We start from the raw sequence: 19861 nt of genomic DNA on the forward strand, positions 1-19861 counted from the left end.
TAGAGGGGAGGAATATGGGAATTGGAGAGATTTGCTAATCAGTATCAGACGAGAGGGAGGAGGAATCGAGCTGTATGATGCGTGATATTCATTATCATTTTGGAGATCTATTGGTAGCAATGACGGAAATGCAGCACGTAAAGGTTTCTCGATTTCTCCCAATACTTCATATAATCATTTCATATAATGCTTGAAATTAAAGAATCCTTAGGATCCGAAAATACGCAGCATTGAGATGTCTTAGATCAAGATGTATTTGAAGACCTCGACCTTCCAAATAAACGCAATATCAATATCATATCATATCATACCATACATAGCAGCTATACAGCTGTGCAGCTTCAAAAACCCACCCATTGAGATTTTCATTCCCCATTTCTGCGCCAAACTTGAACCTTCCATCGTCAAAGACAATATGCAACCAAACGCCATCCATAGTTGTACAAATTTCATTCCTTTGCCATTTTAATTGCAATTAAAGACTTCCACCGGGCATCAATTTTGTTCCACTCTTCTTAATTTCTTCTTTCCTCTCTTGCATCTCTTGCATCAATTTGGCTTGTTCTTCTATCTTTCCACTACGCTTTTTGCGTGCGGCTTCTTCGGCTTCGACCCAAACTGAGGATGGAGATTAGTATGTTTCTTTTGATTGTCAAGTATAATTGCAATTCGTAGAAGCCCTCATGCGTCTCTCCTTATAGAATTTTTCTTTGATATCTCTGGAAATCCTCTTCATCCCAAGTCCCATCTTTCCCCAGCTTTCCCTTCTTAAAACAAATAACCCAAGAAATAAACTTACTTGGTCTATCAGTCTTACTATACTCCTTCAATCTTGCCACGAAGTTATCGAAATCCTCTTGTTTCCCTACTCGATTCTCCAAGCTGCGCTTCTGTAATTCTGGATTGTATTTCAGGAAGAGTTCTTCTTCTGTTGGAGAAACGTAGTAGATCAGAGCTGGACCGCCGACACAACACGTTAAGCCGCTAATAACAGAGGAGTCAGCACTTTGTTCTTGTTTTTGGAAAGGGGGACAGGAAAGATGTGGGAAGAAATCGAGAGTGAGAAAGAGGAAGGGATAGGAAGGGAAACATACGCAACCGCCATCTTGCCATACATGCGCCAGTTGGTGGGTTTTGGTGGCATAATTGCTTTTTATTAATTCAGTATATTTTTGTAACTTAGGTATAAAAATCAAAAAATTAGGTCGGCGATTGTAATATCTGATTTGTTTTCGGCGATGTAGTCAAAAGTTGATAATTTGATCAATGACATGATGATTTTCGGTTCAAAGCTGGGATCAGAGCTTGTTGTGGCTGTGCTTTTTAACGGAGATTGTGGCTGTGGTGGCGTAAGGAGAGACAAATTGGAGAAGAGTGATTTCATCAGTTTTTAGTTGATGTGATTGGGTTATGGGGAAACTGGGATGGGACGGAAATGAGAAGAGCATGGCTGAACCATTCCTGGATATGAGGCTATATTGAAGAGAACATTGCATTGAGGGTGCTTACTGAATGAGATTTTAGGTTGTGCTGATGATGCTCTCTCACTCAATACTCTTCCTAGGTAGTCCACGGGTAATCAATACTCGGGTAGAATGATCAGGAATAGCTGGAGATACACATCCAGACCTACTTCTTATATTTTATGATTTTCATACAGCAACTGCCGGCAGTCAAGATAGTACGCACACAAGTATCTACCTCGGAAATGCCATAAATACCTGATACATTCCACGCATTGATATCTATCTCTCTGCATTCATCAACTTCGGATGGCCAAGACATCTAATTATGCACGTCGTAATGCCGTTACAGAATGACTCTCTATTCAAAGCCCAGATCAGTTCAAGCACATCAACCTCCTCGCCCTCTTTATCAATTTCATTCATCCAGCTTGAATTGATGATTGATGACGAAGATTCGAAGACACAAGCCCCTTGATCTCAGCTGAACTCAATAAGATCACAAGATCCAAGATCTTTTGCATCTTATGTAAACTTGGTCTCTGAACGCCATGTTTCTCATATCTTCTCTGATACAGTGGATCTTATGAATCTCGTGGAGTAACTATCAACATGCTGGTTATAATGCGACAACCAATCATTCTTCACTCGGACCTGACTCCAGTTATGGCGGCTGGTGAGTGATGATGGGAAAGTTAAACCCCCTTGTCATATGTGTAACGCGCGAGAAATTGTTCAAAGGGTTGAAGTTGCATGCATATGAATAATAGAACGATGATTAGATTAAATATCCCATTCAATAATGCTATGTGATGTGCGGTGTATGCGACTAGGTGACTGATGATACCTACTATCAGATATATTACCAAGGAACTATCCGAATAATGGCTTTTCCCTCTTTGCACCTGAGACGAACTTGACTATCGCATGAACATAACATTGTCAACAACAGAGGAACCGAGTAACTTTCTTCTCCTGCACCAACAACACAACGACATAACTTTGATAGCCAGCAGCCAAGAGTCCAAGAAGTCGGAATATCGGAATCTTCAAAGTTAGTGACTGAAAATAGACTCCATATATTTCAACAAGAACCAACCACAACCAACAACATTCAAGAAGCTTCTTAAGTCGTGTTGTTGTGGTTCCATTTCGCGACAGACAGGCGCAGCAACAGACGACAAACAAGAGAAGAATCAGAATTGTCGCCAGCAAATCGAAATATCTGACCGAGATAACATCCCACAACCAAACATCACACACATCTCATCTCGTATACTGCGTATTGATTGATTGATCCCATCCCCATCCACCTTGTTAGCGCCCCTGCCCTCCCTCCTACCCTGCCCTGCCTCGCCCCCACTCCGCATTCTCTGAGACAACCACCCAAGCCGACCAGCCGTCTTGAACATTGAAAACCCTCTTCAAAATTCACAACTAACTAATAACATTACGCATTCTTTTTGTATTTTTCAACACAGAAAGATCATAATCGACAGAGACCCTCACTCAAGTCTTCTCTTCTATCACCCTTTACATTCACAAGTACTCTTTTTCGTGCGAACAAATACCGAGACAATCCTCAAACTTGAGTTGCGTTGTGGGGTTATAACAACATTTCCTACCTGGAACGAAGTGAACCAATTCCCGAAAGATTGATTGATCAACCCTTTCCAACAGCGACAGTCTCAATTTTTTGATTGCAGACCGAGTTTTCGAGCTTATTTAAATTTCTGGTTACGAAAATATAGATTTTTCAAGGGATTGGTTTCCATGGATTGATCGTTGTAGTGTTATGACAGCTGGTTAAGATTTTGCGCCAAAGAACACGAGGGCAAGGGCAATCGAGGTTGGATCGAATAAGAAGGAGAGACAAGAAGAGGAAATCATGACATATGATCAGGGATACCAGCAACAGTCACAGAGGCCATATAATGGACGAGCTTCCCAAAGACCAGGTCCAGCACAAGGATATCAACAAGCTCCCGCACAACAATATCCACAACAACAATATGATGACTATGGTCAAGGGGGTTATGGATATGAGAATTACGATAATGGATATGGACAAGATTACAATGCTGGGTATCAGGACATGAATGGCGGAGGCAGAGGAAATATGAATGGGGGTGGTTATGGAAATGTGAGCGGAGGGGGGAGAGGTGGTTATGCTCCAAATGCGCAGGGACGCGGAAGGGGGTATCCGCCAAACTCTAATGGAGAAGGTAGAGGTTATCCACCAAATCAAAATTATCCTCCACAACAAGAACAATTTGCGAATGGCAGAGGTGGGATGCCACCCAGAGGAGGTGGACCTGCTCCCAATGGTAGAGGTGGACCAATGCAAAGACCTCCTCCAAATCGTGTTGGGCATGGAGGACCACAAGGAGGTGGGTATCCTCCAAATAATGGTCCTGTGAATGGAAATGGTAGACCAATGGATGACCGTATGAGACCTGCACCAGGACGTGAGTGGAATAAAGTCGTATGAAGTGAATGTTTATGTTGACTTAATTTTTAGAACAACGACCTCGGAAACCTTTAGTGACACCTCCTAGATCTCCAGAAGCTGGAGCATCATCTTTTGATAGTCCTTTTCCTTCATTTCCAGGAGCAAAGAAGAAAACAGCAATGTCCACAGAACAGGAAATTACCAAAGGATTGGGTGCAATAGATATTTCGAGTCCCCCACCAAAAAGGCCCGGAACTGCTGGAAGTAGAGGAAGTCATGATAACTTTGGACCGAAGAGGGGTATGTCTACTGATGATTATGGCCGACCTTCAATGGACAGTCAAGGGAGTGCACCAAGAGGAGGATATCCACCTCAAGGGATACCAGATCAACGAAGAGGTCTACCACCAAGGAGTATGACTCAAGGTCCACCCAGACAAGATTTCCCAGAGAGAGGTGGTCCATCTCCAGGACAAGGATATGGCGGTGCACCTAGACAGAATGGTTATGGAGATCGTGGTTATGATCAATATGGAAATCCCATGTCACCAGTTCGAGATGATCGAGAAAATTTTAGTCCTCCACAACGAAGCATGACTTTGCCAGATGATCCTGGACCCATGGGAAATGGTCCTCCAACTTCTTCAATTGAAGCTCCAGGGATGAGTGCACCATATAATGGGCCTATTGGACGTAGTATGCCTGTTAGACCTGCTACAGCTACCGGATCAAGGCCACCACCACACAGAACATACCCAAGCCAACAATCTGTTCAACCACCTCCACCCCCACCTCAACAGCAATACCAGCAGGATAGTTATCAAGGTAATCCTTATGCTGACCACAATCCGGATGAAAGTCTTGGTCAGTTTTATGATGCATATTATGAAGCTCCACCTCCACCTCCCATACATAATCATACTGCGGAAATGCCAGATTTTGATGCGGCCCCACAGAGAATTCTACATAGAAGAGGTACCTCGATTGAAGCCCATATTCAACCTGGAACAGGTGGACTTGGGCCTGGATTTGATCCAATGGAAAGGAATGGCAACCTACGTCAAGTCAAACCTGTAAAATCTCAACCGGATTTCAGAGCTCAAGCCCAAGCTCAAACGGCAATTTTTGAAATGGCAGGGGATGCGCCACCAATTCCTAGCATGCCACAGCAGGGTTATCAAGATGGCTGGGGACAACAAGATACCCAATATAACCAGTATCAAGGCATGCCACAAGATCAAGTGTACGACCCATATCCTCCTCAAGCACCAAAGTTTCAACCACCGCCAAGAAGTATGTCTGCAGCCCCCGGAGCTGGTCGTGGAATGCCACAATCTGAATTTGGAGGGTATCCGAATGGCCCTTCGCCCCAGAATGGCGGTTACCCTGGTCCACAAAATGGAGGCTTTCAGGGTGGTCGTCAAAATAGTCTACAAAAGCAAGGCATCCCTGAAGGTGGTTTACCTCCTCATGCTCCTCCTGTCCGAGCTGGTCTAATACCTAATTCTTTCGCTCAACAACAACAAAATATTAAACCGCCACCCATGCGCAATTATGGGGGCTTTAATCCTCCACCTCAATCAAATACTCCGATACCGGTATCCAATGGTTCCTCCCCTGCAGGCCCTACTCCAACAAAAGCTCCCGCACAACCAGTAACTCAGGCCGAGCTAGATCGTCTGAGACTGAAGTATAAGAATGGTAATCCAAACGATCACGAGACTCCTCTACTTTTCGTGAAGAAATTGGTCGAAGCTTCGGATGTTTTAGTTGCGCCTCTTGCTGATCAACGAGCACGCAACAAAGCAAGAGAAAAGTATGTATTTGAAGCTACTAAAGTCCTTAAGAAATTGAGAGAAGCTCAACATCCAGATGCAATGTTCTATTTTGCAGATTGTTACGGTCGTGGTGCGTTGGGGCTCGAAGTCAACGAGAAGGAAGCATTTACCCTCTACCAATCTGCCGCAAAGCTCAATCATCCACAAGCTGCATACAGAACTGCAGTTTGTTGTGAACTTGGTAACGAGGAGGGAGGTGGTACTCGTAAAGATCCCCTCAAAGCTATTCAATGGTACAGACGCGCTGCCACTCTTGGAGACACACCTGCCATGTATAAAATGGGTATGATTCAACTGAAAGGACTTCTGGGTCAACCAATCAACCCTGGCGAAGCTGTTGTTTGGCTTAAACGAGCTGCTGAACGCGCAGATCCTGAAAATCCCCACGCTTTACACGAATTAGGTCTCCTATACGAAGCACCACAAGGTCAAAATACATCTCTCGTTCGCGATGAAGCATATGCCTTCCAGCTTTTCCAACAAGCGGCTAATCTCGGTTATAAATTCTCACAATTTCGCCTGGGCCAAGCTTTCGAGTATGGTCAATTCAATTGCCCAATTGATGCTAGGCAGTCTATTTTATGGTATTCTAAAGCTGCGGTCCAGGAGGAACATCAAAGTGAATTGGCACTTAGTGGTTGGTACTTGACGGGCCACGAAAACATCTTGCAACAAAGTGATACAGAGGCCTATCTGTGGGCGAGAAAGGCAGCAATGGCAAAGTTAGCTAAGGCTGAATATGCTATGGGTTATTATTGTGAGGAGGGTATTGGTACGCCAAAGAGTTTGGAAGATGCTAAGAGGTGGTATTGGAGAGCTGCCGGTAGGTTTTCTTTTCTTTTCTGTTTCATCGCAGCTCCTTGTCCTTCTTTTACTTTCTCTAGGATAATTCTTGAGAGTTTATGGCTGATAAATGATGTAGCGCAAAATTTCCCTAAGGCTCGTGAAAAGCTTGAAGAACTTAAACGAAATGGTGGAAAGCAGAGTAACAAGGGCAGAGAAAGGATCTCGAGATCTAAAGGGGCTAATCAGAAAAACAATGAGGAATGTTCTGTTATGTAGACGGAAATATTTCGTCTTTCTATTTGGTTGGAGGATGTAAGTGTGCATTGTAAATATGGAGAGGATGACAGGACTGGCTGATTCTCAGAAGAGAGAAAGAAACATGAGAATGGATGAGGATGACAACATGGATGAGGAAACGAAAGAGTGGATTATTGATATCAGGATTTTGGCATGGCATTCGGAGCATATTTGGATGGATCTGGAGATGATTAGAAAGATGGGAATTTTTGGGCGTTGGATATATTTGGAATGGAATGGGTTGATGGATTAGGGCGATATGATGCATGAATCTGACTAGAGTAGTAGCTGGATGGATGTGTATGTGTATTTTGCTGGCTTTGTGTGGGATATGGACGTGTAGTGGAGGGGCAGGTGAAGGAAGTGTATTTGGTGCAGTGGGGGAGGGAGAAGAGGAAAATAGATTGGAGTGGAGGTCAAATGTGTGTACAGATGTACAGTACCATGATAAGAAATCGAATAAATCAAATAAAAATTACATAATCATATAATCACGAAATCATTGCAGAAGCCTTGTCATAAATCCTTCGCTAGACGAAAGGTGATATGGAGCTGAGATGAGGTGAAATAGACAAGCGACTTTTCTCGCCAAATCACACCCCCCTCCCTATTATACCAGTTCCACATAGCAGAAAGAATCAAGAACACAACCACAAAGTGACAAGGAAAGAAAGAAACAATTTTCGAATTGGTGAAACTTAGGTATAGTAGTGTACATTTCCACCTCTTCCCTTCCATCCTTCACACTCATCCACGCTAAAGCTATCTATAATGAATTTTTAACTAATTCATCGAAATTTACTTTACCCCCTTTCATATACCTCAGAATGTAGATTTCGCATTGTATGGCATCGCATTGCAAGAAGAAGAAAAGAAAAAAAAAGGCAAATAGAAAAGAAGCCTCGCACCAAGGAAATTCTCTGTACTACGTTTTGTTCAATTCAAGTTTTCTTTATCTACCTATTCGCCAGAACGAACGAAAAGTAGAAAAGGAAGAAAGTTCGCAAGTTTTCTCTTTTTGGAACTTGAGTATGTTCTTGTTTGCGGTTTTCTATGAGGAGTTCCCTTGGCTATCCATGGGGAAAGAGCTATTCTCCCATATCATGTTTTTCATGTGGGATATATATTTATGATTTAACAACATCCTCGACCTTTCCCTTAACTTCGCGGCCAACCTCTGCTGCTTTGTCGGTGAGGGATTTGTTCTTTTCGCTGCGTTGATGGAGGAGGATACGGGTGACTTGGACGACACCGACCATGCCGAGGAAGAAGTTGACGGTTTGCGAGGCTTTGGGTTTGTTAGTTCTGTGTGCAATAATGGAATGATATTGGATTTGAAGGAGGACTGGAAAAAGTGAACATACAGAATGTTTCTTGGCTTGATGATTAAACACCATCGAGTCCAGATGATACCAGTGGCAGTGAGGGCAGCATTCTGGGTGAGAGAGAGCTTCTCGGCGGGACGAGCAAGATCAGAGATACCGGCTAAGACGAGTGCCCACTGATTGAGACATTAGTTATTGATCAACTGCTTTGAAAGGGTGACTTGGGGCGAGGAAGTGGGTTATGTGCGAGGAGAGTCTTTGGGAGCTTGGAAGTAGCTCATATTTGATAGATAAATAATTGAGGAGTGATAAGGAATTTGTTATACCTTCATGACAGGAGCCTATATCAAAGATTGTTAGCTTTTGTTCGTTTCTCTGGCAATGTGCTGTGCATTATGCAATTCCCAGTATTTCCAAATGCTATCGTCTCCCCTCTACGTGAAATTCCCCCCATTAAACATATGCCCTCTCCTCCTCCTGGATATTCTTCCCCACGTACCATTTCCCACCGACCAGCTCAAATACATTCCAATTCATAAAGCAAAGAAACAACCCAAACCCTACCAGAAATGCACAGTCTTCAAACCAATCGGACTATCCCACATTCTCTTGAACCAACTAACTGCGCAGTTTGCAGTGGCAGCAGCAGCCTCTGTACTTTGAAATCTCTTCGTTTGCTTTCCCGCAAAACGAGTTCGTGCAAATGCATTTCTGAATGTGGAGTATTGGCGCGCAGACGAGGAGTTGGAGGTGAAGAAACGAGATGCGGCGCTGCTGGAGGAGGAAGTTGAGGAAACGAATTTGTTGATAGAGGTTGGGTTGAAGCGCAGAGCGCGGGTGAGGGTTGAAGGGGACATGATGGTTATGTGTGAGGTTGTTGATGGAATGGATTGGGGGATTATGTTCTTGAAGTATCGTAGACGGATAGAAATAACTGTTGCTATGCCGGAGTTTAGTATTCGTTATATATCATTTGTCCGTTCTATGTATTCTCAAAGCAAGCTTCACTTTTCCCCCTTCTTGTTTGCATATACTAAAATTGGCATAGAAAACAGAATAAATGCCAGAGAATAATCACTTACAATTACTTCTTTTAATTTGATTTAAATCCAATCTTCACTTATTAAATCAACCAAATCCGAATATCCAGCTCTCTGGCTCGTCAAACTTTGTTGAACACTTTCTGTGCCTTGCCCGGTGATGTCGGAGTCCGTCCGGAGGGTGGCACGGGTGGCTAGTGAAATTATGTCTGTTCATAAAGGGTTGTGGCTGAATCCAATGGAAACCTTGGAAATCATGGTAAGAAGTACATATTTACGGTAACCATTGTGGACTCATAACGCAATATCAATATCTGGATAGCTTCACCTTGAGCTTGTAATTGCGACGAACCATTGAGTTTCCACAATTCGAAACTGTATTGCGCGGACGAAGAAAAGAGATTATAGACAAGAAATTGTTCAGAAAGCAAAGAAAAGATATCTACCAATATGTCGGCCAAATATGCATTCTCGCAGACCTTGAAGGAAGTCAGATTTTTATTTTGTCAGACCGGCGCTCAAAGTGATGCTACTAGGTATGATTTCCTCTCATATTCTCATACTCTGCCCGTATCTTCACCGCGCAGATTTTCTTTCCCCCCGGTCCCCCTAGACTGTCTGCTAGGTTTCCTGCAGTAAAGCTAGATCTGATAACCCCCGCTCTAGATCATTCCTCGCAAGAACATACCCAACGATGAAAAAGCACAACCCAAATACACCAATAATGTTGAGAGAGGCAGCTGGTACGCAACCAAAGGTTTACGCAAGATATGAGTTTGGAAGGGAGGTCAGTGAGGATTTGGCTGGTAGGTTGTTTTCGGTTTTTGTGTTGTGTGGTTTACAGTGTATGGTTTATCGTTTATGGGTATGGGCTTTGGAGGGATTTTCGGTTTGGGGGAAACATTGGAAAGGGCTAGATAGGAGGTGGGACGATAGGGTGATTTGACTGGAGTGAGGATGTGGAAAGGAGGGGAAAGATACGAAGATGGGTATGAGGGGAATTGCAGCGGGCGGGGCGAGCGAAACGAAGAGGGGATGGCAATGAGTCGGAGATGCAGATGGGAGCCCAGGACCTGAGAATCGGAAGAAAACGAGGGAGAATGTGGAATAGAGAGATTACAATGCTTGAACATAAGACAAATGCTAATACAACCCCATACAGGACTATCGGATAAAGAAATCGAGGACAAGGTTACAGGATTAGTCCAGCAATAGACAAGAGGTTACGAATGAAGTTACGGGTACAGATCTGTCAAAACCAGAGTCATAAAATGGAAGTCTTCAAATCGCTATAGAAAGTGAAGGCAAGGGGTCGTTGTACATATCCCACGAAGAGAAGATGAAGATAAAGCTTCGAAAGGAGATGCGATGACAAGCATCACGTTATGAACTCATGATTTTGAGATGTCTTGAGAAGAAAGCAATATTTGTGATATGTGAGGAGTTGCTATTCGTAGTACATGGAATGGGATTGAACGAGTGTGATATAAGTATATCCCTATTCTATCCAAATCTGCACCTTCCCCAAAATGAGTCTTAAAAAATAACTCATTCTCCTATTTTGCAAGATCTCCTTCATGTGTTTCCTAGCGCTCGGAATACCAAGCCATTGTGCATCTCCACTGTTCTTTTGCAGCATCTCACATATCACATCCCATACCAAGGGATTACACGTAGAGGTAGGTATTCACTTGAGACTCTAGGCCGACGCGTCATTCTTAAATCCCCTTTCCGTTCCGAAAATCCACTTCATATGACACATACATAAGAAACTTTCAATCTGATATTCATATATTTTGCTCATTACAGCATGCATGCATGTACATACCGATATCGCATGCTGGGGGCTCACTATCGGAGACTGCTCGAAAGGGTAGTCAGCGATGGCTTGTGCTCTATATTCGGAGGCTAGAAACTGTTGAACTTAACCGTTCAGTAACTTCGAGGTATTTGTATCAGTCCAAATTACGCACGCATGTGATTGGATTGAGAGATAGGAAAGCATCATTAGAATAATCACTAAGCAACACTCATATACTTCAGAGTAGAGATCTATATGGTATTCTTCTCTATCCATTTCTATATAGCCAGTCTAACCATCTAATCTATAACTCATGCTCAAATCTCGCTCTCAATCATATATGTGTATGTGTATTAGTATTTTATTAATTCCTCCATCCCTTCAAACATCTACAACTTGCTCAAAACAGCCTCGGCGCCGGAAACAGTAACCTCGCCCTTTCCGGGCTCCTTCTCTGCATATACAATCTTTCCGTTGTCAATGATGAGAGCGTAGCGACCGGTACGTTCGCCATCGGTCCAGCCGAGGAGCTTGGAGAACGCACATTGGTTGTCGGAGAGGAAGAGCTGGAGGGAGAAAGATTAGCAAGGTTCTTGAAGGATCAAGACAGGAAGGTGGGAGTTGACATACAATATCCTCATTGTGAATTCCATTTGCCTTTCCCCATGCGCTCATAACGAAAGGATCATTGTAAGCAATGGTAGCAACGACATCGACGCCCTTCTCGCGGAGAGCAGGTAGATTGGCAATGTAGCCTGGTAAATGCGATGCGCTGCAGGTAGGGGTGAATGCACCGGGGAGGGAGAAGATGACGACTTTCTTGTTGGCCCATTCTATGCATGGTTAGTGAGGATGAACGGAAAGGCGTGGGAGAAATTCATCCATGTGCGTACCCTTGGATGCATTGTAGATAATTGGCATTCCGCATGCTTTGATATCTGCGTTTTCGGGGGCAGGTGGGATCCAGCCAAACTTGACGCCCTCTGGGAGGGAGTCACCGAGCTTCAAGGTTGCTTCAGACATGTTGAGATATGTGTATTTGTATATTGAGGGGTTGTGTGTGTGAGTATATGATTGCTTGAATGCAAAGGTAAGATGGTATTGTAGAAGATGAGAATAGAAAGAGGAAGGTCGCAACAAGATTGTCTCTCTTCAATATATAAATACTTCTCCCGCAACCCCCTACCTATCCAGGTAGGAGGTACCTGTAATCTGATATCGCACCCGTAGTCGGAGACACATCAATTGATTCATCGCTCCACCCCACCACTAGCTTCCTTCTAGAATATCCCATCTCACCCCACTACAAGCTTGATTCCTCTTTGTGATTGGCTGGTTGCTGCAGACAAGGGATCCATTCATACTTTCGATTTCTCATATTTATTGGGAACTCGATATCGTCCCTTGTCGACCTTATTGCTGGGCTCGCTGGGTCGACCGGTAGTGACCCTGAGCTAGAACATGGTTGATTTCAAAGATATGATGTGTTTACAAATTACGTCAGACTGCTTGCATAATCACGAGGTTCTAGATTTCAAGCTATCTAGTACTTGAAAGAGTGTTAATTGAATATATTCGAATAACATCTAAGATTTCAGAATGTAGATGATAGTTATTGAATTTCAGATATATTGTTCAGACATAATATAGTTGGAATTCAAAGATACAATATATTTGCAAATTATATTAGACTGTTTGTATATCTTGGAGGTTAGCTTTTATAATAATAAGGAATAGTATTATTATAATGATAGTGGAAGATCTAGTCAGTTTAAGCTTGAGGGATAAATCGAATATATAGAATAAGAGTTGAATTGAAGTCAATTTAGAAGAGCTAGGCTGAGTTGAGATGAATTGCTTGCTTTTTCCTAGATTTTCTTTAAAGAATATTCTAGGTTTATATAGTTTATAATGAAATTCCAGTATATTCTATGCTTATAAATAAGATCGATTTAAATCGTATCTTATAGAATCATTTTAGATAATAAAAAGAAAGTACAACCAATCAATTTAGCGATATTTCCTGTATATTTCTATCTAGTTTCATTTCATTTTATTCCATTATAAATCAATTTGATAAGAGATACTATTATACAACTATATGATAATATGATTTTATAATATAAGATTATATTATATGTGTATTAGTTATCAAGATATCCCTTATTTAGTAAGATATTAATAAGTGATTTAGTGGACTTATTGTCACGGGATCACTTCTGGGAGTATTCAGAAGCTTTACCGCTGAGCTAAACGCCCAAAAGACTAGAAGGTAGAACTGGAAGTTCTACCTTACTCTCACATATATAGCAGAACAGGACAGGACAGAAAAGACTTAGTGTCACCCCATAACACCACCCCCCTCCTTAAGGTATAGTCTCCATACCATCACCTACTAAAAGGTTTCAGGATTCTGGATTCTAATGCCTTAGGCATTCAGACAGGTAGACAGGATCTATATATGCTAGCCCCCAGACCAATGGCCTGTAAGTTATAAGTGGGCCCCCCACACAGCTCCATTTATAACCAAGGATAATTCTACCTAATATCACAGGATCACTTCTGAGAGTATTCAGAAGCTTTACCGCTAAGCTAAACACCCAAAAGATTAGAAGGTAAAACTAGAAATTCTACCTTACTCTCATATATATAGCAGGACAGGACAGGATAGAAAGGGCTTAGTGTTACCCCGTGACACTTATTATGAATCCTCACATATCCCTTTAATAGGTGTATTAAATCAATTTTATTATATATCTTAATTCAGATTGATCTGATTTGTGAATTCGATCAATTTAATTCGAGCTAATGGTTTAGTAAGCCCATTAGCTTTCTGTTTATTAGTAGATATATAAATTAGGTCTAAATCCCTTGATTTAATAATATTTCTAATATAGTAGAATCTGATTGCTATATGCTTGCTTCTTTCGTGGAATATTGTCACAGTGTGAGCTCACGTGATATGCTAGTCCTATCGGAGAGAACCGAAAGGAGCGCTCATACCGGAGCACAAGCGAGCTAGAGCCCAATCGAACTAGCTTGTTGTAAAAATTCTGTATATCTTTAACTTAGAAGATTCTGTATTATAGCTCCTTAAACTATATCTTAATCCTCAATCTGAATCTATTATCCGAATCAGTATAACTTTGCTAGATTAGGGTAAAGTTACTAGAACTTTATCCCACCTGTCTATCCTTATAATACTATATAGTTTCTATCTATTAAAATATCGTTTTCACAATAACTACTCCGTATTCGCCTAGCCGGTTTAGGGACTTCTTAGAATTTGGTGTTTTTATATTGGAGGACCCCCAGATTTGGTATTAATATCTCTAGTCAGTATCTGTATATTATACCGAACTGGAGGAGACCAATAGATCGCTTGAATGCGAAATTTCCGAAATCCCTAGTTTGCAAATGTATTCAAACTGTTCTACACGAATAGGTTGTTATTCAAAATGCCTGTTTACTCGATTGTTTTACTAATCTATGCTTATTATACCTGCTCATTTGGAAATCGTTATTTCCCGAAACTCCTGCTGACTCTGTTTTTGAATCTATTATACCTGCTCCGATCACTCAATTGAATAAGTATATCCCCGATTCGAAAGAGTTTGATAATACCTGTTCCGATTTGCATAGATTTATTCAATAAATACATGGAAAATTGAATACAAATAATGATAAATTCCCAATAATTTCTGCCCATTTGATTTACACTACTAAAAGACTTACTGGAAAGGTATACAAGCTTATACTACCTAAGATCTTTTGTGGAATTCCTAGTTCTGTGATGATTGCATCATTTAGAATACTAAGGTGAAGAGCTAGAAGAGCTCTTCGGAAGGAAGTGGTAATATACAGGATTGTGGATCACGTGAGGACCTAGCCGATCCACTAATATGATAGGATCGTTACACTACCCCCCCCTTCTGAAAAGCTCGCCCTCGAGTGTATTAATAGTATTCTAAATACAGTTCTCTAATCCAACTATATTATGATCTATATTCTTTATTACCATTAATATCTGATTTATAGTTCCAATACTAGTTTCAATATTGCCTATAATATAATTCATAGCATTGTCAATCGCTTTGTGGAAGTATATGTTTTGCAGTTTTATTACTTTTGTGAGAAAGGCTTCGAAATCAATAAGAGAAGGTTTCGAAAATTGTTGAAAAATAAAATGAGTGAAAAAGAGGAGATCTACTTGAAATGCATTTCTTGTCGGTGGTGCCGATGGAGTGGCGGAAGTATTGGTGGAATGCGGATTGGTTTGGCAAATCAACTGAATAAACTGTTTCGTTATGGCATTGATTGTATGAGCATATTGATACTTCGAATCGATTAGTTTCTGTAGTTTGCGTGTTAGGTTTAGGATTTTCGAATTCATTATCAATAGAATAAGGAGACTCTAAATGATATAATAATGAGATATCAGTTTGTTGGTGGGTGAGGTTCGCAGGAGTGGAGCTAGGGAGAGGTCTTGATCGAAGGTTGTACGAATGGTTGTATCGGGGGAGCGGGCGTGGAAGGCAATAGGCATTCGGCGAGCGGGCTAGCGATAGGAAGCTTCGCAGGAGCGATCAAGAGCTTAAAAATTTATATGACCTTAATATAATGTGATGATTGTATCATTTAGAATACTAAGGTGAAGAGCTAGAAGAGCTCTTTGGAAGGAAGTGGTAATATACAGGATTGTGGATCACGTGAGGACCTAGCCGATCCACTAATATGACAGGATCGTCACAAGTTCACTGATTATATCACATTTCTCGAATATCTCGAAAACGCTTTTGGGGATTTTGATCGAATACAAAACGTATAGAATAACTATATATACTAAAGCAAAGATATCTCGATTTTAATACCTTCTTCACGGAATTCTAGAGACTTGCTTTAGAAAGAGAAATACCTGATAATACTCTAACCCACTCCTATTTCAAGGAATCTCTTGCAAACTATAAGATATACTGTTATTAATCCCATTTCGACCCGTAAATTTCATTAATACACTAATCATCTATAATAATTTGATAATTGATTCTATAATACTAATAACAAATCCATTATATTTGTTTTATTACTTTCGAAATTTCATTTTGAAGAATAATCGCTATTCTGTCTTTATAACTCACTAGCCCAAAATCTACTCCTAGAGACTTAATAGATCTAAGTTTAGAAAAAAAGGAATATACTGCTAGGAATCTGGGTTCGCAGTGGGAACGCAGCAAATATTATTGTTATGGTTTTGTTAGTTATTTGATACAAGACTACCCGCACCCCGATACCCATCCTGTTCAACTCTAAATTACCATTACTACAATCAGCTATACAAAAACCAGTCTTGTATCAAACAGTCCTTTAAGAGACTGAATCTCTATTTGTTCCCCACTTCGCTTTCCTCCCCGCTCGTTGATCAGCTCAGTTAATTCGGGAAACGGGATATATCTAATCTAAATTACAATCAGGATAATCCTCTGTGTACCCTTTGCTTATCTATTATTACTATTTATAGCCTTTCTTTAAAAGATAATTAAATAATCATATGGATCTGATAATTCTATCCATCACCCTGCTTTTGGAAAAAGATACCTGCTTGATATACACTATAGTTAATAGTAAATGCGAAGGAATTGCCTTTGCAAATCGAAGCTGAATATCTTTCCAGAAAATACTAGTACACTAATTGTCTACAGCGTTCGAAGTTATAGGATTCGATAGAAACACCTTGCCCGATAATCGAGTTACCTCCTACATCCAAATAGAACTCAGAATCAACGATTATATCGAGAAGAAAATCATTTTATATATAACCAAACTAACCCACTATCCTATTGTACTGGGGATAGCTTAATTTAAAAAACACAACCCCCATATCGACTTCGCAACAAACTCGTTCCAATTCGATAGCTCGTTTGCTATGAATTTTGTAACACTTTGTTCCGCCTATCCCACATAAAAGCTCTACCAAATATTCCTCTAAAGCCTAATCTATACACCTACCTACCCGCCCCAAAGGGTTAAAGAATAAGGATATAGCCACAATCTCCCTAAAAGCCTGTTCGGCTTACACCCATTAGAAATATAAAATATTCCAGATATCGATCAAACAAATCGATAATATTCTAAATAAGAAAAAGAAGGTATTCGATCCTAAAGATCTATTATCCAAATTCCAAAATTGGAAAAATGTTTTCTCTTTAAAGAATACAGAGAAACTATCCCCTTATCAACTATATAATCATAAGATCTATTTCAAAAAAGAAGCTATTCCTCTTTTCAGCACCTTATACTCTATATCCCACCCCAAATTAAAAGCCCTAAAAGAATAATTGGAAGAGAATTTTAGAAAAGAATTCATTTGACTAAGCTTTTCCCCTATCACTTTCTCTATTCTGTTTATTAAGAAAGTTAATGAAGGCCTTCAGTTTTGTATAGATTACTATACTCTAAACAACCTTTCGATTAAGAACCGATACCCTTTGCCATTAATAAAAGAATCTCTAAACAATTTAAAGGGAATAAAGTATTTCAATAAGATTGATATTATTTCTGTCTTTAACAATATAAGAATAAAAGAAGGGCAAGAGTATCTGATTGTATTCTGTATTCAATTTGGACTATTTGAATCCCTAATTATATTATTCGAGTAACAAGAGTATCCACAATCTTTTAGAGGTTTATCAATAATTCCCTACAAGAATACTTGAATATATTTTGTATTGCTTATCTAAATAATATTTTGATATATAGCCGAACCCGAAAGGAATATATTGTTTATGTTCAGAAGATTCTATAAGTATTGTGGGAAGCTGGTTTGTTTACTAAATTCGAAAAGTATGAATTCCTGAAATCCGAATCAAGTTTCTAGGTCTTATTATAAGAAGGGATGGTATCCGAATGAACCCAGAGAAAATCAAAATCATTATGAATTGGAAACTGCCTGCTATTATAACTAATGTCCAAATGTTTCATTAGGTTTGTAAACTTCTATTGATGATTTATTAGAGATTTCTCGAAGATTATCAACCCAATGATAAACCTAACCAAAAAGAATGTCCCATTCCTATAGAGCTCTGTCTATCAAAAAGCATTCGACGATTGAAGCGAGCGTTCATCGAAGCCTCTATCCTAGCTTTTTTTGATTGAGAAAAGGAAGTCATTTTAGAAACTGATGTCTCCAACTATATATCTACCAGAATATTCTTTTAATACGATAATAAAGGAGTATTGAGATCTATTACATTTTTCTCTAAAAAATATTCGGTAATTAAATATAATTACAAGATTTACAATAAAAAACTGTTAGCTATTATTTGCTGTTTTGAAGAATAGCGCCTGGAGCTAGAAGGCGTTGCCTTCTTAATTCAAGTTATTATTGATTATTGAAATCTGGAGTATTTCATTATTACAAAGCTATTGAATTGTTGTTAAACCCACTAATCCAAATTTCTGTTTTGATTTAATTTCCAAATCACCTATTGCCCTGGGAAACTAGATACCAAACCCAACACACTAACCAGAAGATCAGAAGATCTCTCTAAGAAAAGGGATGAATATTTCCTACACCAAAGCTGTATTATCCTGAAACAAGAGAACCTAGATTTCGATCTGTTTCCTACTACTGTTACTCTAACCGAACCCAAGATTGCCAAGAAAGTACACTTCACTATAACCACCTATAACCAGAGAAACCCTAATCCTATCGATACCACCGATCATTTAGATTCCGATGATATCATAACTTTGCCAGAAAATGACAAAGTTATAAAGTCTGCAATTCCATTTACTATATCTATACCCAACCCTGTAATACAACTAGAAGATTCAGAAATCCTTTTAAATCTTTTTGCCGATTTGCTTACCCTATTCCACAAAGACTACCAAACTGACTCTATACCCAAATCTATCCTGAAATCCCTACAAGAAGGATCCCCGAAATATTCGAAAATCATTCTTGCTAAGTATATTGAAAATAATAACCTGCTGTATTACTAAGGGAAACTATATATTTCCAATCACAACTAGGCTGTAAAATGGGGCCCCATGGGTCGGGTTTTCGATCTCACGTCCCACCCATCGGGACCCCATGGGTTGGGTGGGTAATAGTATAAATAGACGTCCCACCCATGGGTTACCCAATGGGTTGCCAAGACTCCAATGGGTTGCCAAGAACCCAATGGGTAACCCAAAATACTATAAATAACCCAAGACCCAATGGGTAACCCAAAATACTATGGGTAACCCAAAGCCCAGGATCTATTAAGCATCAATATGATATATATAAAGAATTCTACTAATATTTCTACTAATTACCTTCTTCACATTATATTTCGATTATATTTCTATTATAGAGTTGGAAAAGTGTTTTATTGTATTCATAGTATTCAGTAATTCTTCTAAAAGAAAATACATTTATGAATTTATAGAAGCACCAAGATAATCAAATTAATCTATATATACATAATGATTACCAGCATATAAATATCCTAAAATACCACTACACATAGCCCAAACCAGAAGCATATCCTTTTATTGAATTGTAATTCGTTTTACATAAATTGCTACAAGATTTGTTACTGAAATTAAATGATTAGTACAAAACTTAATAGACATTAAGAGATTAGATTAAACTTACATTCAAACTCTCTAACTAAACATGCTTCAGCAGCTTCTTGTAAAGCCAATAATGCAGTTGATTGCCAGTGAGTAATTCTTAGAGTCAAATCCTGAGTGATCTCTCAAACAAGATGTTGAAAAGGAAGCTTTCGGATTAATAACTCGGTGCCTTTTTGATATCTTCTGATTTCATGTAATGCAACTGCTAGAAATTAGGCTTAGTATACCATTCTATTA

At 39.9% G+C, this 19861-nt stretch overlaps 5 protein-coding genes across 5 annotated transcripts; 2 read left to right on the top strand and 3 right to left on the bottom strand.

Annotated features, from left to right (window-relative positions):
- Positions 1 to 172: 172 nt before the first annotated feature.
- Positions 173 to 1240, bottom strand: EAF02_002076 (uncharacterized protein). Its single transcript, XM_038898124.1, has 3 exons — positions 1095 to 1240; positions 800 to 984; positions 173 to 618 (listed from the first exon to the last, which is right to left on the bottom strand). The coding sequence occupies exons 1-3, from the start codon at positions 1142 to 1144 to the stop codon at positions 476 to 478; spliced, it is 378 nt and encodes a 125-aa protein (XP_038761816.1). The 5' UTR covers positions 1145 to 1240; the 3' UTR covers positions 173 to 475.
- A 1301-nt stretch (positions 1241 to 2541) lies between these two features.
- Positions 2542 to 7448, top strand: EAF02_002077 (uncharacterized protein). Its single transcript, XM_038898125.1, has 3 exons — positions 2542 to 3931; positions 3985 to 6576; positions 6676 to 7448. The coding sequence occupies exons 1-3, from the start codon at positions 3352 to 3354 to the stop codon at positions 6813 to 6815; spliced, it is 3312 nt and encodes a 1103-aa protein (XP_038761817.1). The 5' UTR covers positions 2542 to 3351; the 3' UTR covers positions 6816 to 7448.
- Positions 7449 to 7963: 515 nt separating this feature from the next.
- EAF02_002078 (uncharacterized protein) lies at positions 7964 to 9018 on the bottom strand (the record flags this gene model as incomplete). The annotated part of the gene is made up of 4 exons (XM_038898126.1): positions 7964 to 8141; positions 8201 to 8337; positions 8488 to 8502; positions 8785 to 9018. The coding sequence occupies 4 exons, from the start codon at positions 9016 to 9018 to the stop codon at positions 7964 to 7966; spliced, it is 564 nt and encodes a 187-aa protein (XP_038761818.1).
- Positions 9019 to 9651: 633 nt separating this feature from the next.
- Positions 9652 to 10416, top strand: EAF02_002079 (uncharacterized protein; the record flags this gene model as incomplete). Its single annotated transcript, XM_038898127.1, has 3 exons — positions 9652 to 9737; positions 9868 to 10007; positions 10364 to 10416. The coding sequence occupies 3 exons, from the start codon at positions 9652 to 9654 to the stop codon at positions 10414 to 10416; spliced, it is 279 nt and encodes a 92-aa protein (XP_038761819.1).
- Positions 10417 to 11391: 975 nt separating this feature from the next.
- Positions 11392 to 12025, bottom strand: EAF02_002080 (uncharacterized protein; the record flags this gene model as incomplete). The annotated part of the gene is made up of 3 exons (XM_038898128.1): positions 11392 to 11568; positions 11633 to 11835; positions 11896 to 12025. The coding sequence occupies 3 exons, from the start codon at positions 12023 to 12025 to the stop codon at positions 11392 to 11394; spliced, it is 510 nt and encodes a 169-aa protein (XP_038761820.1).
- Positions 12026 to 19861: the final 7836 nt, after the last annotated feature.

Source organism: Botrytis sinoallii, assembly GCF_014898435.1.
Source record: "Botrytis sinoallii strain Bc 23 chromosome Unknown BSIN_003, whole genome shotgun sequence".
In the NCBI taxonomy this organism is placed as follows: Eukaryota; Fungi; Ascomycota; class Leotiomycetes; order Helotiales; family Sclerotiniaceae; genus Botrytis; species Botrytis sinoallii.